The sequence below is a fragment of the Anomaloglossus baeobatrachus genome, chromosome 12 (genome assembly GCF_048569485.1).
Source record: "Anomaloglossus baeobatrachus isolate aAnoBae1 chromosome 12, aAnoBae1.hap1, whole genome shotgun sequence".
NCBI lineage: Eukaryota > Metazoa > Chordata > Amphibia > Anura > Aromobatidae > Anomaloglossus > Anomaloglossus baeobatrachus.
This window is the reverse complement of record NC_134364.1, coordinates 127,760,730-127,784,598: the sequence shown is the minus strand read 5'-3', so window position 1 is coordinate 127,784,598 and position 23,869 is coordinate 127,760,730. Positions and strand designations below refer to the sequence as shown.

Genomic DNA, 23,869 nt, shown 5'->3' with positions numbered 1-23,869 from the left:
AAACACCACGCCTCTATCACAGCGACGCGTGTGACATGTCCCAACGACTGTCGAGGTCGCTATGATCGCTGCTCCGTCGCTGCTTAAAATTACATGTTTGACAGCTAACATCGTGTAAGGTCGCTGTTACGTCACAGGAAATGGTGACGTAACAGCGATGTCGTCGTCACTGTCGTTGGGTGTGAACTCAGCATTAGGCTCTGTGCCCACATAGCCGATATTCATGCAGTTAGGTTGCGTTCTTCACCGCAGTGTAATTGCATGCGTCCTGCGTCCCCTGCACAATCTATGAAGATTGTGCATAATCCATGCGCACGTGGCGTATTAGAACGCAGCGCTTCAGCTGCTGCCGAAGCGCTGTGTTCTAAAAAGCAACATGTCGCTTCTTTTGTGTGCTTTGCATGCAGCCCCCGCTCTGTCTATGGGAGGGGCTGCATCCAGAGCGCATGAAATCGGCTTTTCATTACGGACTCTTTCTGCAGCGATTTGAAGCGCACGTGTGCTGTAGAAATTTGCAGAACGCAACGTGGGCACATAGCCTTACTTAGCAAAAAAAAATCATTTGGAGGCCTTTAGAGCTCAGCTTTACAAAATAAGGCCCTCTTACACAGCGCGTTCTGCGCAGTCCGTTCTGCGCAGAATATACATGTGTAGTGCACACCTAGTGATCTCTCTGGATGCGCTCTACATTTTAGTATAGACTGCGCACCAAAAATAATCAATATAAAGCCATTTTTATGGTGTGCAGATCTCACTGCATACACCCGGCAGATCGTGTGTACGACCCCATTGAAATAATTTAGGAAATAAATAAATTGATATACAATAGTAGATGCAATAAATAGACCCAACTGAGGTTATAACGCCTTTATTTCACGGAAAATATGGCCTCAGAGCTGTACAGAATGATGCCGGGTCACTATGACCCGAACACAACAAGTGTCAGATCGGCGTGTAGCTAAAAGTAAACCAAAAAAAAAACTACTCATAGATGGGTCCCCCCCAATGAGGAAAAGTCAAGTAACCTCAAGTGTTAGAAACTTATAGAAAAATATCTACAGGGCCACAAAAAACTGTCCACGTGTCACTATGACCCGAACAGAACGCAGGGTTAATGATTGTTGTACGTATACCCTCTGTCACTGTAAAGCGCCATGGAATAATGGCGCTATAATAATAATAATAATAATAATACAGTCCTCAGCATCGTCATTGCATCACCAAGAAGAAAACGAAAGGTTCTTCAAATGGAGAAAGCAGGAGGCGGCCACAAGATGGAAAGCGGGACACATTTAGCAGATTTGTGTCTTTCCACATGAGATTAAGACTAGAAGGATAAATCAAGCACAAGGCCCATAGCTGAGCCGGTGTCACCTATCACTCATGGAGCAGCACGATCCTGGCACGGAGACCCCTCGGGGTATTGCTCCGGAGACCTCCACATGCGGAGGTGCAGTCTTCAGTCCTGAGGGACGATGTGACGGGAGGGTGAGGAGCCGCGCCATGGGAGTAAGATGAGCGCCCTCCTATGCACCTCGGGGCTCTGCTGCCGACCAAACACTTCCACATCATCACCAAAAATACGATGGACAACACCAAATCCTGTCTTACCGCCCATCACTGTATGGAGAGGTCACACGGAGCATTGAGGACGGAGTTTAGCATTGTGAGAGGCGAGATAACGGAGAAGCTTCACTGTTCCTCCATCACTGTGTGACGCGCTCTCCTGAGAGAATCCGACAAAGTCTCCGGAGGAAACAGTCCATGTCAGGGCAGGTCCAGCCGCCATACACCTCCTCCATGACGGGCCAGGCGGTGTCCCCGAGCTCCTGCGTGACGGGCCAGGCAGTGTCCCCGAGCTCCTGCGTGACGGGGCCAGGCGGTGTCCCCGAGCTCCTGCGTGACGGGGCCAGGCGGTGTCCCCGAGCTCCTGCGTGACGGGCCAGGCGGTGTCCCCGAGCTCCTGCGTGACGGGGCCAGGTGGTGTGCCCGAGCTCCTGCGTGACGGGGCCAGGTGGTGTGCCCGAGCTCCTGCGTGGAGAGACCCGGCTCTATGACGTCCACACGCTCCACACCAGCCAATCACAGACGCCTCCGGTGTGGAGAGACCCGGCTCTATGACGTCCACACGCTCCACACCAGCCAATCACAGACGCCTACGGTGTGGCCGGCCCAAGGCTTCTGGCTGAAGGATTCTGTAGTCATTTTCCTTAGGCTAGGTTCACATTTCCGTTATGTTGTATCAGTCACAATCCGCCGCTCTGGTAAACAATGGAGTCTGTTTGGCGGATTCCGTTGTTCCCATAGACTTGTATGAGTGGTGGATTGTGACTGATGACACTGCGTTGCACCCGCCGTGAGACTGATCAGTCATGGAACGACTGACCGTCGGGCGGCAGCAACGCAGCATGACCAGCGAAATCCTTTTGATTCCGCTGCACATGCATTCTCTCTGCGGCTGAATGATCAGCTGATCACCCGGCGACGGCTAATGAGAGCGATCAGCTGATCACCCAGCGGCCAGATAATGAGAGCGATCAGCTGATCACCCAGCGGCCGGATAATGAGAGCGATCAGCTGATCATATGGCAGCCGGATAATGAGAGTGATCAGCTGATCACATGGCAGCCGGATAATGAGAGCGATCAGCTGATCACATGGCAGCCGGATAATGAGAGCGATCAGCTGATCACCCAGCGGCCGGATAATGAGAGTGATCAGCTGATCACCCAGCGGCCAGATAATGAGAGCGATCAGCTGGTCACCCAGCGGCCAGATAATGAGAGCGATCAGCTGATCACCCAGTGGCCGGATAATGAGAGCGATCAGCTGATCACCCAGCGGCCGGATAATGAGAGTGATCAGCTGATCACATGGCAGCCGGATAATGAGAGCGATCAGCTGATCACCCAGCGGCCGGATAATGAGAGTGATCAGCTGATCACATGGCAGCCGGATAATGAGAGCGATCAGCTGATCACCCAGCGGCCGGATAATGAGAGTGATCAGCTGATCATTCTCTCTCTTACAACGGAGTCCGACAATGAATTCTTATTCCTGTCATCTGTTGTACAACGCATCAGTCACAAGCGTCAAGCAACACATGTGACTGATGCAAAACAACGGAAATGTGAACCTAGCCCAATACTAAACGCACTTCATTCCTTCCGCCAGCACACGGACAATCACTGCCAAGAGTAAAGGCCCTGTCACACACAGAGATAAATCTTTGGCAGATCTGTGGTTGCAGTGAAATCATGGACATATTGTTCCATTTGTACACAGCCACAAACCTGCCACTGATTGTCCACAATTTCACTGCAACCACAGATCTGCCACAGATCTGCCACAGATCTGCCACAGGCCCTTAACACAATAGGATGTGACACCGCTGTCCCAGAGGAGGCTGCTGAGGATGTGGAGCACAGTACAGAGACAACAGGGACCATGTACAGGGACCATGGGCATAGCACAAACACATGAAGGACAGTGCGGAGGATGTGGAGTACGGTGAGGAGACTGACAGTACAGTGCGGAGGATGTGGAGTACGGTGAGGAGACTGACAGTACAGTGCGGAGGATGTGGAGTACGGTGTGGAGACTGACAGTACAGTGCGAAGGATGTGGAGTACGGTGTGGAGACTGACAGTACAGTGCGGAGGATGTGGAGTATGGTGTGGAGACTGACAGTACAGTGCGGAGGATGTGGACTATGGTGTGGAGACTGAGAGTACAGTACAGTGGATGTGGACTATGGTGTGGAGACTGAGAGTACAGTACAGTGGATGTGGAGTATGGTGTGGAGACTGACAGTACAGTACAGTGGATGTGGAGTATGGTGTGGAGACTGACAGTACAGTACAGTGGATGTGGAGTATGGTGTGGAGACTGAGAGTACAGTACAGTGGATGTGGAGTATGGTGTGGAGACTGACAGTACAGTACAGTGGATGTGGAGTATGGTGTGGAGACTGACAGTACAGTACAGTGGATGTGGAGTATGGTGTGGAGACTGACAGTACAGTACAGTGGATGTGGAGTATGGTGTGGAGACTGACAGTACAGTACAGTGGATGTGGAGTATGGTGTGGAGACTGACAGTACAGTACAGTGGATGTGGAGTATGGTGTGGAGACTGACAGTACAGTACAGTGGATGTGGAGTACGGTGTGGAGACTGACAGTACAGTGCGGAGGATGTGGAGTACGGTGTGGAGACTGACAGTACAGTGCGGAGGATGTGGAGTATGGTGTGGAGACTGACAGTACAGTGCGGAGGATGTGGAGTACGGTGTGGAGACTGACAGTACAGTGCGGAGGATGTGGAGTACGGTGTGGAGACTGACAGTACAGTGCGGAGGATGTGGAGTACGGTGTGGAGACTGACAGTACAGTATGGAGGATGTGGACGGGGGTCACACGGCGTCTGTGGCAGGAACGTCTTCAGAGCCCCCCCTTCTGGTGGGTGGATCACAGTATAATGACAAGTTCACTGTTCTCTTCACTGCGCTCTGCTTCCCGTCCCCAGAAGGAAACCTTTCCATTTGCCATCAGAACATGCTCCTGACCGAACCCTTCTCACAGCTGAGGGTTTGTCACACTGTCTCCTCTGTGATCAGCAGCACAGCTCCGGCACTTCTTCGCTGGTTACATTTTTTCTGCGCTGATACACTGTAACAGATCGGAGGTCAGGCTGCTCAGGTTTTCTGCGTTGATACACTGTAACAGAGCGGAGGTCAGGCTGCTCAGGTTTTCTGCGCTGATACACTGTAACAGAGCGGAGGTCAGGCTGCTCAGGTTTTCTGCGCTGACACACTGTAACAGAGCGGAGCTCAGGCTGCTCAGGTCACAGGCGATCGTCCACAACCTCAGGGAAATATTAGAGATTGTGAAATAATCTTTTCCATTCACTGACAGCAAGAAAAGATGTCAGAAGTTGTGAGAATTGAAACCGAACACTCACACGGCCCCAAGATCTGCACGGGAGGACAAGGGGTCGCCTACGGCTGAAAACGGAAAACTACGGAGCCCCGAGGAGCGCCTGATCTCGCCCCTGCAGCTCCCGGGCTCCGGAGCGACTCAATTAATCCGAAACGTAACATCACACAGGTCCAACTTGATGAAGAGACCTAGAGAAACAGAAGAAAGGATTTGAAAGCGGAACAGCAGTGCCGGTGCGGAGGAGAGAGCAGGGCAGCAGCAGTGCCAGTGCGGAGGAGAGAGCAGGGCAGCAGCAGTGCCGGTGCGGAGGTGAGAGCAGGTCAGCAGCAGTGCCGGTGCGGAGGAGAGAGCAGGGCAGCAGCAGTGCCGGTGCGGAGGAGAGAGCAGGGCAGCAGCAGTGCCGGTGCGGAGGAGAGAGCAGGGCAGCAGCAGTGCCGATGCAGAGGAGAGAGCAGGGCAGCAGCAGTGCCAGTGCAGAGGAGAGAGCAGGGCAGCAGCAGTGCCAGTGCAGAGGAGAGAGCAGGGCAGCAGCAGTGCCAGTGCAGAGGAGAGAGCAGGGCAGCAGCAGTGCCGGTGCAGAGGAGAGAGCAGGGCAGCAGCAGTGCCAGTGCAGAGGAGAGAGCAGGGCAGCAGCAGTGCCGGTGCAGAGGAGAGAGCAGGGCAGCAGCAGTGCCAGTGCAGAGGAGAGAGCAGGGCAGCAGCAGTGCCAGTGCAGAGGAGAGAGCAGGGCAGCAGCAGTGCCGGTGCAGAGGAGAGAGCAGGGCAGCAGCAGTGCCGGTGCAGAGGAGAGAGCAGGGCAGCAGCAGTGCCAGTGCAGAGGAGAGAGCAGGGCAGCAGCAGTGCCAGTGCAGAGGAGAGAGCAGGGCAGCAGCAGTGCCAGTGCAGAGGAGAGAGCAGGGCAGCAGCAGTGCCAGTGCAGAGGAGAGAGCAGGGCAGCAGCAGTGCCAGTGCAGAGGAGAGAGCAGGGCAGCAGCAGTGCCAGTGCAGAGGAGAGAGCAGGGCAGCAGCAGTGCCGGTGCAGAGGAGAGAGTAGGGCGGCAGCAGTGGAGGCGTGGAGAAGAGAGCAGAGCAGCAGCAGTGCCGGTGCAGAGGAGAGAGCAGGGCGGCAGCAGTGGAGGCGTGGAGAAGAGAGCAGAGCAGCAGCAGTGCCAGTGCAGAGGAGAGAGTAGGGCGGCAGCAGTGGAGGCGTGGAGAAGAGAGCAGAGCAGCAGCAGTGTCAGTGCGGAGGAGAGCAGAGCAGCAGTGTCAGTGCGGAGGAGAGCAGAGCAGCAGTGTCAGTGCGGAGGAGAGAGCAGGGCAGCAGTGTCAGTGCGGAGGAGAGAGCAGGGCAGATGACATTCCCCCACCTGTGGCCTCCGTGTGCAGGATTTGGTCATCGTGGCTCCGGATCTGGCCGCGGGTGTACACCTTCCGCCCTTCTTCTTTCTCCACATGACTGTCCACAATCACAGTACACCCTAAGGGGATTGGGCTGTGGAGAGACAGGTGGGATGTGAGACCCCGGAGGCGGTGGAGCGCGGAGCAGTGATGATAGCGGTGTCGGTGGTACATCTGCCTCTTACTTGCGGAAGTTGATATTCAGATTAGCCGTCATGACGGGTCCGTGCATGTACACGGCTCCGGCCCCGAGAGTGCTGTCCAGGATGGTGGCAATGCAGCCGCCATGTGTGAACCTGAGGAGCAGAGAAGAGGTGATGGCGCAGGGCGAGGAGACAGCCAGGACTGACAGCGGGGCGGGACTTACCCCGGGGGGGCAGGACTTACCCCGGGGGGGCAGGACTTACCCCGGGGGGGCAGGACTTACCCCGGGGGGGCAGGACTTACCCCGGGGGGGCAGGACTTACCCCGGGGGGGCAGGACTTACCCCGGGGGGGCAGGACTTACCCCGGGGGGGCAGGACTTACCCCGGGGGGGCAGGACTTACCCCGGGGGGGCAGGACTTACCCCGGGGGGGCAGGACTTACCCCGGGGGGGCAGGACTTACCCCGGGGGGGCAGGACTTACCCCGGGGGGGCAGGACTTACCCCGGGGGGGCAGGACTTACCCCGGGGGGCCCTCCAGGAAGGGGCCCGGCTGGAAGATACACACCATCCTCCTCTCCTCTGTGTTACAGAACATGGAGTACTCGAACCCCGCGCCATCCTGATCCAAGTTACGGGTGAAAACACGGGTGACGCGACTGCCCACCGGGGCAAAATCTGTGCGAGGAGGAGGCAGAGACAGTCGTCACACAACACCGCGAGGACCAGAGACGTACAATGGGGAGGAGTTATAGGATAGTGACAAGCGTAGGAAGCTTCATGAGCGCAGCAAAGTCTGTAGCCAGGTAACTGTATCACCACAACCTGGGTTTCCTCCAGCCGAATCCTAGAATCCTCGGCGGTGCTCCTGCACAATGTAATCCAGTCTCAGATCCCCAAACCGGCGCCAAAGTGCCTAAGGCGGCTTTCACACTACGTCTTTTTAACATGCGTCATGAACGTTTTTTTGCTGTAAAAGCGGATCCTGCTTTTACAGCAAAAAACGCATGCTAACGAATGTGTTATTTTGCAGGATCCTGCACTGGATGTTTAGGGGCGGGCATTGGATCAATGTGATCGGGAGTGAGGGGAACTAAACGTGCCAGACTGGGAGCCGGCTTCTTACAACTGCGGGGGTTTGTAACCAAGGTAAACATTGGGCAACTTGCTTGGATACCCGATATTTATCTTGGTTACGAGCGTCTGTACACGTAACCAACGTAAACATCGGGTAACTAAGAAGTGGTTACCCGATATTTACCTTGGTTACGAGTGTCCGCAGCTCTCAGGTGGGAGAGAGACAAGAAAGGGAGGGGGAGACACAGGAGAGGGAGGGGGAGAGACAGGAGAGGGAGGGGGAGACACAGGAGAGGGAGGGGGAGAGACAGGAGAGGGAGGGGGAGACACAGGAGAGGGAGGGGGAGACACAGGAGAGGGAGGGGGAGAGACAGGAGAGGGAGGGGGAGAGACAGGAGAGGGAGGGGGAGACACAGGAGAGGGAGGGGGAGACACAGGAGAGGGAGGGGGAGACACAGGAGAGGGAGGGGGAGACACAGGAGAGGGAGGGGGAGACACAGGAGAGGGAGGGGGAGACACAGGAGAAGGGAGGGGGAGACACAGGAGAAGGGAGGGGGAGACACAGGAGAAGGGAGGGGGAGACACAGGAGAGGGAGGGGGAGACACAGGAGAGGGAGGGGGAGAGACAGGAGAGGGAGGGGGAGAGACAGGAGAGGGAGGGGGAGAGACAGGAGAGGGAGGGGGAGAGACAGGAGAGGGAGGGGGAGAGACAGGAAAGGGAGGGGGAGAGACAGGAGAGGGAGGGGGAGAGACAGGAGAGGGAGGGGGAGAGACAGGAGAGGGAGGGGGAGAGACAGGAGAGGGAGGGGGAGAGACAGGAGAGGGAGGGGGAGAGACAGAGAGAGAGAGGGGGAGAGACAGGAGAGGGAGGGGGAGAGACAGGAGAGGGAGGGGGAGAGACAGAGAGAGAGAGGGAGGAATGAGAGGGTGGAGGGAGAGGGACTGATCACCCGAGGCTGGTTTCTGGGCATGCTCAGTAGAGCAAGCAGGATCCTGTCTATCAGCACGCCAGCGTTCACGTGCTGTTTAGTCAGGATCCAGCAATTTGCAGAAGTTGGACACAGCTCAAAAACGCTACAAGTAGCGTTTTTGAAAAATGTTAAAAAACTGCAAGTCGCTGGATCCTCACTATAACGCACGCAAACGCAGGTGAACGCATGTTGACGCGAGTCCATTGCAAATGCATTGAAATGAAAACGCATTTGCACTGGATCCGCTTTTGCGTTAAAAAAACGTTCATGACGGATGTTAAACAAACGTAGTGTGAAAGCCGCCTAAGCTGGGTAATGGACTTCCAACCGGGAACAAAATCCCCCCCCCTAGATTGCAGCCATGTAGAAAAAGAACAACCTGGTGACGACAACAGTCCCTTGTTATATCTCCCGGGCACTCATCCCAGGGAATGTGGTCTCACTGGATTGGTGGAGTGAGGCCGTGCTCTGATTGGGTGGAATTTCAATCCGCATAGGTAATTCTCATCTGAGTGAGGTAGACAGAGAGGCTGGGGGAATGTATATTACATTAGCAATACACAACCTCAGACAATGGACGGCTCCGATGAATCCGCGGAAAACAATGACTTAACACACACGAGTTAAGCTGGGTTCACACTAAGCGACAGCGACGTCGCTGTTACGTCACCATTTTCGGTGACGTAACAGCGACCTTGTAAGTCGCTGTTATGATCGCTGCTTAGCTGTCAAACACAGCGACGCAGCAGCGATCATAACGTCGCTACATGTGCAGAGAGCAGGGAGCCGCGCTTAGCGCTGGCTCCTTGCTCTCCTAGGTACAGTACACATCGGGTTAATTAACCCGATGTGTGCTGCAGCTACATGTCACAATGCAGAGAGCAGGGAGCCGCGCTTAGCGCTGGCTCCTTGCTCTCCTAGGTACAGTACACATCGGGTTAATTAACCCGATGTGTGCTGCAGCTACATGTCACAGTGCAGAGAGCAGGGAGCCGCGCACACTTCTTAGCACTGGCTCCTTGCTCTCCTTGCTACAGTATGCATCGGGTTAATTACCCGATGCATACTGCAGCCACATGTGCACAGAGCAGGAGCCGGCGCTGGCAGCGAGAGCGGAGGCTGGTAACGAAGGTAAATATCGGGTAACCAGGGAAAGGTCTTCCCTTGGTTACCCGATGTTTACGCTGCTTACACCTTACCGCAGCTGCCAGTGCCGGCTCCTGATCGCTTCATTTCGTCGCTCTCTCGCTGTCACACACAGCGATGTGTGTGTCACAGCGGGAGAGCGACGACCAAAAAATGAAGCTGGACATTCAGCAACGACCGGCGACCTCACAGCAGGGGCCAGCTCGTTGCTGGATGTCACACACAGCGACAGCGACGGGACGTCGCTGCAACGTCACAGAAAATGGTGACGTAGCAGCGACGTCGTTATCATTGTCGCTGTGTGTGACACCAGCTTTACACACAAAAGGAACTCATGTCTGGCCAAATTAAAACCATTAACCCCTGACAGACATTAAACAGGGCTGTGTCTTCACAGTGCTGTTATGTGGAGTATGGTATATGTGCAGTACGGTACCTGCCATATAGTGCACAGTGCTGTTATATGTGGAGTACGGTACCTGCCATATAGTGCACAGTGCTGTTATATGTGGAGTACGGTACCTGCCATATAGTGCACAGTGCTGTTATATGTGGAGTACAGTACCTGCCATATGGTGCACAGTGCTGTTATATGTGGAGTACAGTACCTGCCATATAGTGCACAGTGCTGTTATATGTGGAGTATGGTACCTGCCATATGGTGCACAGTGCTGTTATATGTGGAGTACAGTACCTGCCATATAGTGCACAGTGCTGTTATATGTGGAGTACAGTACCTGCCATATGGTGCACAGTGCTGTTATATGTGGAGTATGGTACCTGCCATATAGTGCACAGTGCTGTTATATGTGGAGTACAGTACCTGCCATATAGTGCACAGTGCTGTTATATGTGGAGTATGGTACCTGCCATATGGTGCACAGTGCTGTTATATGTGGAGTATGGTACCTGCCATATAGTGCACAGTGCTGTTATATGTGGAGTACAGTACCTGCCATATGGTGCACAGTGCTGTTATATGTGGAGTATGGTACCTGCCATATAGTGCACAGTGCTGTTATATGTGGAGTATGGTACCTGCCATATAGTGCACAGTGCTGTTATATGTGGAGTATGGTACCTGCCATATAGTGCACAGTGCTGTTATATGTGGAGTACGGTACCTGCCATATAGTGCACAGTGCTGTTATATGTGGAGTATGGTACCTGCCATATAGTGCACAGTGCTGTTATATGTGGAGTACAGTACCTGCCATATGGTGCACAGTGCTGTTATATGTGGAGTATGGTACCTGCCATATGGTGCACAGTGCTGTTATATGTGGAGTACGGTACCTGCCATATAGTGCACAGTGCTGTTATATGTGGAGTATGGTACCTGCCATATAGTGCACAGTGCTGTTATATGTGGAGTACAGTACCTGCCATATAGTGCACAGTGCTGTTATATGTGGAGTACAGTACCTGCCATATGGTGCACAGTGCTGTTATATGTGGAGTATGGTACCTGCCATATAGTGCACAGTGCTGTTATATGTGGAGTACAGTACCTGCCATATAGTGCACAGTGCTGTTATATGTGGAGTACAGTACCTGCCATATAGTGCACAGTGCTGTTATATGTGGAGTATGGTACCTGCCATATAGTGCACAGTGCTGTTATATGTGGAGTACAGTACCTGCCATATGGTGCACAGTGCTGTTATATGTGGAGTATGGTACCTGCCATAGAGTGCACAGTGCTGTTATATGTGGAGTACGGTACCTGCCATATAGTGCACAGTGCTGTTATATGTGGAGTATGGTACCTGCCATATGGTGCACAGTGCTGTTATATGTGGAGTACGGTACCCACAATATAGTGCACAGTGCTGTTATGTGTGGAGTACGGTACCTGTCATCATATAGTGCACAGTGCTGTTATATGTGGAGTACGGTACCTGCCATATAGTGCACAGTGCTGTTATGTGTGGAGTACGGTACCTGCCATATAGTGCACAGTGCTGTTATATGTGGAGTACGGTACCTGCCATATAGTGCACAGTGCTGTTATATGTGGAGTACGGTACCTGCCATATAGTGCACAGTGCTGTTATATGTGGAGTACGGTACCTGCCATATAGTGCACAGTGCTGTTATATGTGGAGTACAGTACCTGCCATATGGTGCACAGTGCTGTTCTATGTGGAGTACATTACCTGCCATATGGTGCACAGTGCTGTTATATGACGGGATCCTCCTCCAGGCTCCGCCCCTGCTCAGCGCCTCGTACTTCCTGTACAGCTCGCGGGTGGTCTGGCTCCATGCCTCGTTGGGGAGGCTGTAGTCGCGCTTTGTATAAGATGAGCCGGAGACCTGTGGCACAGACACATAGATCACCGCATGTCCAGGAACGTCCACAGCGGACAGGAAGGAACCACTTACCGAAAACCAGCGCTGAGGGGCGGAGCCAGTGTGTGACCGCAGGATCAGGTGACCCAAGGCACCGCCTCCACGGACCAAGAAGGAGCGGAGGGGAAGCATGATCCTCAGCAGGCTGGGGAGAGAAGAGCGGTAACAGGACGGCCGACAACAGCAGAATACCCAGACGTCTGAGGGAGCGGCACCGAGGGGCACCTGGTCTCTTGGGGAGTGGAGTGACTGAGGGGCTCCTGCTCTTTTGAGGGAAGGGAATGACTGAGGGGCCCCTGCTCTCCTCAGGGGCATCACTGAGGGGGGGGGGGGGCACCTGCTCTTCTCAGGGGGGTGACTGAGAGGCTCTTACTCTCTTAAGGGGGGGGGGTGACTGAGGGGCACCAGCGCTCCTGGGGGTGGAATAAGGGGCCCCTGCCCTCCCGAGAGGGGTGACGGAGGGGCCCCTGCTCTCTTGGGGGGTTACTGTAAGAGGCCTGCTCTCATGGGGGGGAATGAGGGGCACCTGCTCTCCTGGGGGGAATGAGGGGCCCCTGCTCTCCTGGGGGGAATGAGGGGCACCTGCTCTCCTGGGGGGAATGAGGGGCACCTGCTCTCCTGGGGGGAATGAGGGGCACCTGCTGCCCTGGAGTGGGTGACTGAAAAGCACCTGCTCTCCTGGGTGCGGGGGAAGTGACTGAGGGGCACCTGCTCTCCTGGGGGGAATGAGGGGCCCTTGCTCTCTTGGGGGGGGGGTGAAAACACAGCCTTGTAAAATGTCTGTCAGGGGTTAATGTTCGTAATTGGTCAGAACAGAGTCTCTTTTATGTGGTAACTAGTGTTTGTTGAGTCATTGTTTTCACCAGGACTATTGGAGCCTCCCATTGTCTGTGGATTGGTAAATTAATGAACAAGTAAAGCTGGTGTCACACACAGCGACAATGATAACGACGTCGCTGCTACGTCACCATTTTCTGTGATGTTGCAGCGACGTCCCGTCGCTGTCGCTGTGTGTGACATTCAGCAACGACCTGGCCCCTGCTGTGAGGTCGCCGCTCGTTGCTGAATGTCCAGCTTCATTTTTTGGTCGTCGCTCTCCCGCTGTGACACACACATCGCTGTGTGTGACAGCGAGAGAGCGACGAAATGAAGCGATCAGGAGCCGGCGTCTGGCAGCTGCGGTAAGCTGTAACCAGTGTAAACATCGGGTAACCAAGGGAAGACCTTTCCCTGATTACCCGATATTTACCTTCGTTACCAGCCTCCGCTCTCGCTGCCAGTGCCGGCTCCTGCTCTGTGCACATGTGGCTGCAGTATGCATCAGGTAATTAACCCGATGCATACTGTAGCAAGGAGAGCAAGGAGCCAGCGCTAAGCAGTGCGCGCGGCTCCCTGCTCTCTGCACTGTGACATGTAGCTGCAGCACACATCGGGTTAATTAACCCAATGTATACTGTAGCAAGGAGAGCAAGGAGCCAGCAGTGTGTGCGGCTCCTGCTCTCTGCACATGTAGCGACGTTCTGATCGCTGCTGCTTCTGCTGTGTTTGACAGCTAAGCAGCAGCGATCATAACAGCGACTTACAAGGTCGCTGCTACGTCACTGAAAATGGTGAGGTAACAGTGACGTCGTTGTCGCTGTCGCTATGTGTGACACCAGCTTAAGGGGCAGTTTTTGATAGAGGCCGGTTGCTAGATGGGAGGGGAAATAGGAGGGGGTAATCACAAGATTCCCCATAAATATAAAACTGATTACTAACTAAAACGACTTTAGAAGCCTATACATGAAGGAGCCAGTAAATGAACCTCCAAAAGACAGATATATTACACCTAGTGCAAGTTCGAAAAACTAATTAAAAGACTGACATTAACAATGAGTATAAACATCATAATTTGCATAACAGCATGTCCATATTGAATTGTCCTCCCACCTCTCCTCCTCCTTCCTCTTTGACCGGCTACAATCTGGCTTCCGATCCCATTACTCCATCGAAACTGCCCTAACTAAAGTCACCAATGACCTACTATCCGCCAAAGCCAAGCGACACTCTGTCCTCCTCCTCCTGGACCTGTCCTCTGCATTACTCTATCCTCCTCCTCCTGGACCTGTCCTCTGCCCTCTACACTACTCTGTCCTCCTCCTCCTGGACCTGTCCTCTGCATTACTCTGTCCTCCTCCTCCTGGACCTGTCCTCTGCCCTCTACACTACTCTGTCCTCCTCCTCCTGGACCTGTCCTCTGCATTACTCTGTCCTCCTCCTCCTGGACCTGTCCTCTGCCTTTGACACCGTGCACCACTCCCTCCTATTACAGATTCTCTCATCTCTGGGCATCACAGACTTGGCCCTATCTTGGATCTCCTCATACCTAATAGACCGAACTTTCAGAGTCTCCCATTCTCACACCACTTCCTCATCTCGCCTCTATCCGTTGGTGTTCCCCAAGGCTCAGTTCTTGGACCCCTGCTGTTCTCCATCTACACCCTCGGCCTGGGACAGCTCATAGAGTCCCACGGCTTCCAGTATCATCTCTATGCCGATGACGCACAGATCTACCTCTCTGGACCTGACATTACCTCCCTACTAACCAGAATCCCACAATGTCTGTCTGCTATTTCATCCTTCTCTGCACGATTCCTAAAGCTTAACATGGACAAAACAGATTTCATTGTCTGTCCTCCTCCTCACTCATCTCCTCCAACAAGCCTTTCCATCAAGCTCGATGGCTGCTTACTCTCCCCAGTCTCACAAGCTCATTGCCTTCGAGTGACCCTCGACTCTGCTCTATCCTTCAAGCCACACATCCAAGCCCTCTTCACCTCCTGCCGATTACAACTCAAAAACATCTCCCTGATCCGTGCTTTCCTTAACCAAGAATTAGCAAAAACATTAGTGCATGCCCTCATCATCTCCCGCCTCGACTACTGCAACCTCCTGCTCTCTGGCCTCCCTTCCAACACTCTTGCACCCTCCAATCTATCCTAAACTCTGCGGCCCGCCTAATCCACCTCTCCCCTCGCTACTCCCCAGCCTCTCCTCTCTGCCAATCCCTTCACTGGCTTCCCATCGCCCAAATACTCCAATTCAAAACACTAACCATAATGGGGAGATAAGGTATGCACACCAGTGACTATGTAAGGGGAATACATGGAATAGCAGAAACTGCTGTGTGAACACTGACATGAAAAATCCAATAGCTATATGTAAGAATGAAATGTGAAAAATGGAATCTGCATTACTGCCATGAACATATGAAGAAATTTAGCTACTGAATTCATCAATGCAATGCAAAACACTAACCATGACCTACAAACCCATGCACAACCTGTCTCCTCCCTACATCTGTGACCTAGTCTCCCGCTACCTACCTGCACACAACCTCAGATCCTCACAAGATCTCCTTCTCTGCTCCTCTCTCATCTCCTCTTCCCACAATCGCACACAAGATTTCTCCCGTGCCTCCCCCATACTCTGGAACGCTCTACCCCAGCATATCAGACTCTCACCTACCATGGAAAGCTTCAAGAGGAACCTCAAGACCCACCTCTTCCGACAAGCCTACAACCTACAATAGCCCTCAGCCCAGTAGACCACTGCACAACCAGCGCTGCCCTCACCTATTGTACCATCACCCATTCCCTGTAGACTGAGCCCTCGCGGGCAGGGTCCTCTCTCCTCCTGTACCAGTCTGTTATGTACTGTTAATGATTGTTGTACGTATACCCTTTCACTTGTAAAGCGCCATGGAATAAATGGCGCTATAATAATAATTAATAATAATAATAATTAAAAAGAAAAATAACAACAATAGCAAGTACAACAATAATTAGCTGTCATATAAATAGAGACTACAAACATTCATAAATAAATAAAAAAAGAATAGCAAAAGAATATATGTATGTAAAAAAATATATACATATATAAAAAATTAAAATAGGATGAGTCTCATACTAGCAAAATGCAGTTAATACCATCATATGAACCAATAGAGGTTAAAATTAAAAATAAAAAGAATAGAACCCCCAGATTAACCACTAACTATGTTGGGAACATCAACTATAATTACATAAAAAATAGGAAGGCACTACTGCCAATTTATGAACATCTAACTCCCCGACGCCACCAGCAGCTGTAAGATAATAAAACTACCCTGTACGCGTGATCGCTCCTGCTATCCAGGGAGCCGATTCTGACATTACGGCAAACTTGGCGCGCATGCGCGATTTCGGTTTCCATGGTAGCAATACTGTGGTGGTTGACACACAGCGTGCGCTCCAAATGCCGGAACTCTGAATCGGCACGCCAACCCGGAAGTAGGAGTGATTACGCGTCACAAAGGGAAACTCCATAGACGTCACTACACAGGTGACGGGAATTATTCATTCAAAGCACCGATATATAAAGGCAGAGCTCACAACATTATAGGCACGCGTCCCCTGAAGAAGTGGGAAACGCGCGTCGGGACTAAGGACGGCACAACCACATTGAACTCTGCACAGGTTAGTAAAAGCTGCGCTTCACTATAATTCTGCTCAGGTTAACTAACCTCGCCATGAATCACTGAATTCACAGCGCTAATTGATAGCATTGGGGAGGCATTAGGAACAGTACTAACTACATTTGTACATCCAGAAGGAGGTGGAAATTACTAATTTAAATTACAGAGGCATGATACATGCCAATAACAAGTCAGTGCAGCCATATAACCTATAAGAGTGGTATTGGAGCCAGTCCAATGTGAAAAAATATTTGTGACCTTGTTTTGCACATATGTATGGAAAATGATTTTAATATTTTGAAATTAATAAAATAATTATATTGAGGAAATGCACCATCCCAAGTCTCAAATTTATGGTATATATATTGGTAAATTAATGTAACTTCCCTCAGCCTCTCTGTCTACCTCACTCAGATGAGAATTACCTATGCGGATTGAAATTCCACCCAATCCGGTGACACCACATTTCCTGAGATGAGTGCCCCGGAGATATAAAAAAAGGGACTGTTGGAGTCATCAGGTTGTTCTTTTGCTACATGGCTACAATCTAGGGGTTTCAATCCTGGTTGGAACTTGAAGTCCATTACCCAGTCTACGAAACACATACAGCTGCACACTAAAATGCTAACAATGAATAAGAGAATTCTGGCACTGCATTACCGCTATAGGAATATTTGAAAAAAAAAGAGATGTTTAGTATATGTAGTGGCCAATGAATGTGAGCCCGATAACCAATGACAAGGTAATCTCTGTATATTGGGAACCTGACCTGACACTTTCTGGGTTAAAACCTCCATGTCTGGGCAGCTAGACTCCTGCTATAAAAGGGGAGTGAACACAGCCTGGTTATAGGGTGGAGTGCTCAATCAGAAAGAAATGTACGACAAATATACAAAAAGACTGGTCCGCACATCCAATAGGTGTGAACAGGTGTCAGCTGAAAACACATAACTGTGAAACATATACAGCTGCACACTAAAATGCTACCAATGAATAAGAGCATTCTGGCACTGCATTACCGCTATAGGAATATTTTGAAAAAAAAAAGATGTTTAGTGTGTTAGCATTTAGCAGGTTCCCGATATACAGAGATTACCTTGACGTTGGTTGTCGGGCTCACATGCATTGGCCACTACATACGCTAAACATCTTTTTTTTTTTTCAAACATTCCTATAGCAGTAATGCAGTGCCAGAATTCTCTTATTCATTTTTAGCATTTTAGTGTGCAGCTGTATGTTTCGTAGATATGTGTTTTCAGCTGGCACCTGTTCACACCTATTGGATGTGTGAGTCAGTCTTTTTGCATTTTGCATTACCCACCCTAGGCACTTTGGCGCCTGTTAGGGAATCTGAAACTGGATTATATTGTGCTGGAGCAACGCCGAGCATCTTAGGATTTGGCTGGAAGAAACCCAGGTTGGGGATGATTCGGTTACCTGGGTACAGACTTTGCTGTGCTCGTGAAGCTTCCTACGCTTGTCACTATCCTATTCTCGGTGGGTGCCTGACAAAAGCGGGGTGCTGCTGGATTGGAGTAAGTGGCCCTGGGACCTCTGAGGCACGGACATTCTAATTCCTGGTGAGCAGCGGAAGGGTGAGACTCTGTTGCCTGTTACATTTGTGTTTTGCTGGTTATGTGTTATGTGCCGTTAATTGTTTGGGGATCCAATAAAGTCTAATTTTTGTGGTTCCCTCACCCTGTGTTGTCTGAGTAGTGTTCCGCCCACGGGTAACCTTCGTCAGGCTGCATAATTTTACAACGGTAACAGCGACCCCTTATCTCAGAAGGGGGTGGAGATATTTTATTGAAATTTGGCCAATATATTCTGGACCAAAACTGCAGAGATGTCACGAAATTTCCGCCCTCTATGGCTTTTGGAAAATAAAATTTATTCCAATTTTAAAACGGAATAGTTACAATTGTACCTACTCAGCCGCACGAAGGGTAAGGAGGCCGGCGGTCAGTCGGGATGAGCCCTGGGCCACGCTGTCTTTCTAAAGGTGGCCGGGCCAGCGGACAAGAGCACCCACTGACCCCCGGGTCTCCACAGGAGAGCACCCACTGACCCCCGGGTCTCCACAGGAGAGCACCCACTGACCCCCGGGTCTCCACAGCAGAGCACCCACTGACCCCCGCGTCTCCACAGGAGAGCACCCACTGACCCCCGCGTCTCCACAGCAGAGCACCCACTGACCCCCGCGTCTCCACAGGAGAGCACCCACTGACCCCCGAGTCTCCACAGGAGAGCACCCACTGACCCCCGTGTCTCCACAGGAGAGCACCCACTGACCCCCGGGTCTCCACAGCAGAGCACCCACTGACCCCCGAGTCTCCACAGGAGAGCACTCACTGACCCCCACGTCTCCACAGGAGAGCACCCACTGACCCCCACGTCTCCACAGGAGAGCACCCACTGACCCCCACGTCTCCACAGGAGAGCACTCACTGACCCCCACGTCTCCACAGGAGAGCACCCACTGACCCCCGGGTCTCCACAGCAGAGCACCCACTGACCCCCGCGTCTCCACAGGAGAGCACTCACTGACCCCCACGTCTCCACAGGAGAGCACCCACTGACCCCCGGGTCTCCACAGGAGAGCACTCACTGACCCCCGGGTCTCCACAGGAGAGCACCCACTGACCCCCGCGTCTCCACAGGAGAGCACCCACTGACCCCCGCGTCTCCACAGGAGAGCACCCACTGACCCCCGGGTCTCCACAGGAGAGCACCCACTGACCCCCGGGTCTCCACAGGAGAGCACCCACTGACCCCCGGGTCTCCACAGGAGAGCACCCACTGACCCCCGCATCTCCACGGGAGAGCACCCACTGACCCCCGCGTCTCCACAGGAGAGCACCCACTGACCCCCGCGTCTCCACAGGAGAGCACCCACTGACCCCCGCGTCTCCACAGGAGAGCACCCGCTGACCCCCGCGTCTCCACAGAGCGCACCCGCTGACCCCCGCGTCTCCACAGAGAGCACCCGCTGACCCCCGCGTCTCCACAGGAGAGCACCCGCTGACCCCCGCGTCTCCACAGGAGAGCACCCGCTGACCCCCGCGTCTCCACAGGAGAGCACCCGCTGACCCCCGCGTCTCCACAGGAGAGCACCCGCTGACCCCCGCGTCTCCACAGGAGAGCACCCACTGACCCCCGCGTCTCCACAGGAGAGCACCCACTGACCCCCGCGTCTCCACAGGAGAGCACCCACTGACCCCCGCGTCTCCACAGGAGAGCACCCACTGACCCCCGCGTCTCCACAGGAGAGCACCCACTGACCCCCGCGTCTCCACAGGAGAGCACCCACTGACCCCCGCGTCTCCACAGGAGAGCACCCACTGACCCCCGCGTCTCCACAGGAGAGCACCCACTGACCCCCGCGTCTCCACAGGAGAGCACCCGCTGACCCCCGCGTCTCCACAGGAGAGCACCCGCTGACCCCCGCGTCTCCACAGGAGAGCACCCACTGACCCCCGCGTCTCCACAGGAGAGCACCCACTGACCCCCGCGTCTCCACAGGAGAGCACCCACTGACCCCCGCGTCTCCACAGGAGAGCACCCACTGACCCCCGCGTCTCCACAGGAGAGCACCCGCTGACCCCCGCGTCTCCACAGGAGAGCACCCGCTGACCCCCGCGTCTCCACAGGAGAGCACCCGCTGACCCCCGCGTCTCCACAGGAGAGCACCCGCTGACCCCCGCGTCTCCACAGGAGAGCACCCGCTGACCCCCGCGTCTCCACAGGAGAGCACCCGCTGACCCCCGCGTCTCCACAGGAGAGCACCCACTGACCCCCGGGTCTCCACAGGAGAGCACCCACTGACCCCCGCGTCTCCACAGGAGAGCACCCACTGACCCCCGCGTCTCCACAGGAGAGCACCCACTGACCCCCGCGTCTCCACAGGAGAGCACCCACTGACCCCCCGCGTCTCCACAGGAGAGCACCCACTGACCCCCGCGTCTCCACAGGAGAGCACCCACTGACCCCCGCGTCTCCACAGGAGAGCACCCACTGACCCCCGCGTCTCCACAGGAGAGCACCCACTGACCCCCGCGTCTCCACAGGAGAGCACCCACTGACCCCCGCGTCTCCACAGGAGAGCACCCGCTGACCCCCGCGTCTCCACAGAGAGCACCCGCTGACCCCCGCGTCTCCACAGAGAGCACCCGCTGACCCCCGCGTCTCCACAGAGAGCACCCGCTGACCCCCGCGTCTCCACAGGAGAGCACCCGCTGACCCCCGCGTCTCCACAGGAGAGCACCCACTGACCCCCGCGTCTCCACAGGAGAGCACCCACTGACCCCCGCGTCTCCACAGGAGAGCACCCACTGACCCCCGCGTCTCCACAGGAGAGCACCCACTGACCCCCGCGTCTCCACAGGAGAGCACCCACTGACCCCCGCGTCTCCACAGGAGAGCACCCACTGACCCCCGGGTCTCCACAGGAGAGCACCCACTGACCCCCGGGTCTCCACAGGAGAGCACCCACTGACCCCCGGGTCTCCCCAGGAGAGCACCCACTGACCCCCGGGTCTCCACAGGAGAGCACCCACTGACCCCCGGGTCTCCACAGGAGAGCACCCACTGACCCCCGGGTCTCCACAGGAGAGCACCCACTGACCCCCGGGTCTCCACAGGAGAGCACCCACTGACCCCCGCGTCTCCACAGGAGAGCACCCACTGACCCCCGCGTCTCCACAGGAGAGCACCCACTGACCCCCGCGTCTCCACAGGAGAGCACCCACTGACCCCCGCGTCTCCACAGGAGAGCACCCACTGACCCCCGCGTCTCCACAGGAGAGCACCCGCTGACCCCCGCGTCTCCACAGGAGAGCACCCGCTGACCCCCGCGTCTCCACAGGAGAGCACCCGCTGACCCCCGCGTCTCCACAGGAGAGCACCCGCTGACCCCCGCGTCTCCACAGGAGAGCACCCGCTGACCCCCGCGTCTCCACAGGAGAGCACCCGCTGACCCCCGGGTCTCCACAGGAGAGCACCCACTGACCCCCGGGTCTCCACAGGAGAGCACCCACTGAGCCCCGTGTCTCCACAGGAGAGCACCCGCTGACCCCCGCGTCTCCACAGGAGAGCACCCACTGACCCCCGTGTCTCCACAGGAGAGCACCCACTGACCCCCGCGTCTCCACAGGAGAGCACCCGCTGACCCCCGTGTCTCCACAGGAGAGCACCCGCTGACCCCCGGGTCTCCACAGGAGAGCACCCACTGACCCCCGGGTCTCCACAGGAGAGCACCCACTGACCCCCGGGTCTCCACAGGAGAGCACCCACTGACCCCCGCGTCTCCACAGGAGAGCACCCACTGACCCCCGCGTCTCCACAGGAGAGCACCCACTGACCCCCGGGTCTCCACAGGAGAGCACCCACTGACCCCCGGGTCTCCACAGGAGAGCACCCACTGACCCCCGGGTCTCCACAGGAGAGCACCCACTGACCCCCGCGTCTCCACAGGAGAGCACCCACTGACCCCCGCGTCTCCACAGGAGAGCACCCACTGACCCCCGCGTCTCCACAGGAGAGCACCCACTGACCCCCGCGTCTCCACAGGAGAGCACCCACTGACCCCCGCGTCTCCACAGGAGAGCACCCACTGACCCCCGCGTCTCCACAGGAGAGCACCCACTGACCCCCGCGTCTCCACAGGAGAGCACCCACTGACCCCCGCGTCTCCACAGGAGAGCACCCACTGACCCCCGCGTCTCCACAGGAGAGCACCCACTGACCCCCGCGTCTCCACAGGAGAGCACCCACTGACCCCCGCGTCTCCACAGGAGAGCACCCGCTGACCCCCGCGTCTCCACAGGAGAGCACCCACTGACCCCCGCGTCTCCACAGGAGAGCACCCGCTGAGCCCCGTGTCTCCACAGGAGAGCACCCACTGACCCCCGCGTCTCCACAGGAGAGCACCCACTGACCCCCGGGTCTCCACAGGAGAGCACCCACTGACCCCCGCGTCTCCACAGGAGAGCACCCGCTGACCCCCGCGTCTCCACAGGAGAGCACCCACTGACCCCCGTGTCTCCACAGGAGAGCACCCACTGACCCCCGCGTCTCCACAGGAGAGCACCCACTGACCCCCGTGTCTCCACAGGAGAGCACCCACTGACCCCCGTGTCTCCACAGGAGAGCACCCACTGACCCCCGGGTCTCCACAGGAGAGACCACAAGTGGTGGCAGTAGTGCTCTCCTGAGGGGGAGGGTGACTGAGGGGCACCTGCTCTTTTGAGGGGTGACTGAGGTGTACCTGCCTGGGGGAAGGGGGGGGTTACTGAGGGGCTCCTGTTCTCCTGGGGGATGGGGATGACTGAGAGACACCCGGGTGTCAGACACTAGAGTGGGGAGGGTTGTGGAGCGGGCAGGACGCCGGACTGTGGAGCCCGCCCTCGCTCGTACATTCTGCCGGCTGCTGTCAGCACTCACCTGCTCTGCCGGCACGATCCTCTGTCACCTTCCCGGCTCCCGCCTGTCATCCGATCAGTCCCCTCTGCAGGAGCCATCTTTCTGTAGCGCACTCATAGACTTGGACAGTCAGACTCTGGGAAAATGGCGGCCGCCAGGTGTGATCTCCGCGTGCAGCAGCTCGGGCCTCTAGTGACGGCTCCAGACACAGCAGGCAATGTCACCCGGCGGCCGTCATGTCTGTGCGTCACGTGACCTCTGATGCGGTTACCCATAGCAACCAACAACAATTTCTGTTAAAAACGATATAAATTATATATGAAATGACGTTACCCATGGTTACTGCAATATAACAATGCGGAAAGAAATTATTAAACAAGAAATAACAATAACCCTAACAGAATATGGTGCAGACTTGCTGCTCAGGTCTGGATTTGGCGCTGTCTCTGCGGCTGCAGACCTGGCAGCATGTTCATATCGTCATTATTTGTCAAATACAATCCTGGTAAATGTGGGGTCTCTGGCAGGTGTAAAGAGGAGGCATTACCGGGTCAGGGGGGGCGCGGGGGCATTACCGGGTCAGGGGGGCGCGGGGGCATTACCGGGTCAGGGGGGGCGCGGGGGCATTACCGGGTCAGGGGGGCGCGGGGGCATTATCGGGTCAGGGGGGGCATTACCGGGTCAGGGGGGCGCGGGGGCATTACCGGGTCAGGGGGGCGCGGGGGCATTACCGGGTCAGGGGGGCGCGGGGGCATTACCGGGTCAGGGGGGCGCGGGGGCATTACCGGGTCAGGGGGGCGCGGGGGCATTACCGGGTCAGGGGGGCGCGGGGGGCATTACCGGGTCAGGGGGGCGCGGGGGCATTATCGGGTCAGGGGGGCATTACCGGGTCAGGGGGGCGCGGGGGCATTACCGGGTCAGGGGGGCGCGGGGGCATTACCGGGTCAGG

General features: G+C 55.3%; 1 protein-coding gene across 1 annotated transcript; it reads right to left on the bottom strand.

The window, feature by feature from the left end:
• Window positions 1-837: 837 nt before the first annotated feature.
• On the bottom strand, window positions 838-23,035 carry LOC142258388 (acyl-coenzyme A thioesterase THEM4-like). The gene is made up of 7 exons (XM_075330974.1): window positions 22,942-23,035; window positions 12,039-12,150; window positions 11,813-11,969; window positions 6,984-7,137; window positions 6,502-6,612; window positions 6,286-6,410; window positions 838-5,127 (listed from the first exon to the last, which is right to left on the bottom strand). The coding sequence occupies exons 1-7, from the start codon at window positions 23,016-23,018 to the stop codon at window positions 5,078-5,080; spliced, it is 786 nt and encodes a 261-aa protein (XP_075187089.1). The 5' UTR covers window positions 23,019-23,035; the 3' UTR covers window positions 838-5,077.
• Window positions 23,036-23,869: the final 834 nt, after the last annotated feature.

Excerpts from the sequence above, each read along its gene's own strand:
- LOC142258388 (XM_075330974.1), bottom strand. The coding sequence starts at position 23,018 with ATGGCTCCTGCAGAGGGGACTGATCGGATGACAGGCGGGAGCCGGGAA. Across the intron at positions 7,138-11,812 it reads CACTGTGCACCATATGGCAG|ATTTTGCCCCGGTGGGCAGT; the intron begins GTAATGTACTCC and ends CTCCTCGCACAG. Across the intron at positions 6,613-6,983 it reads TTCCTGGAGGGCCCCCCGGG|GTTCACACATGGCGGCTGCA; the intron begins GTAAGTCCTGCC and ends TCTGCTCCTCAG.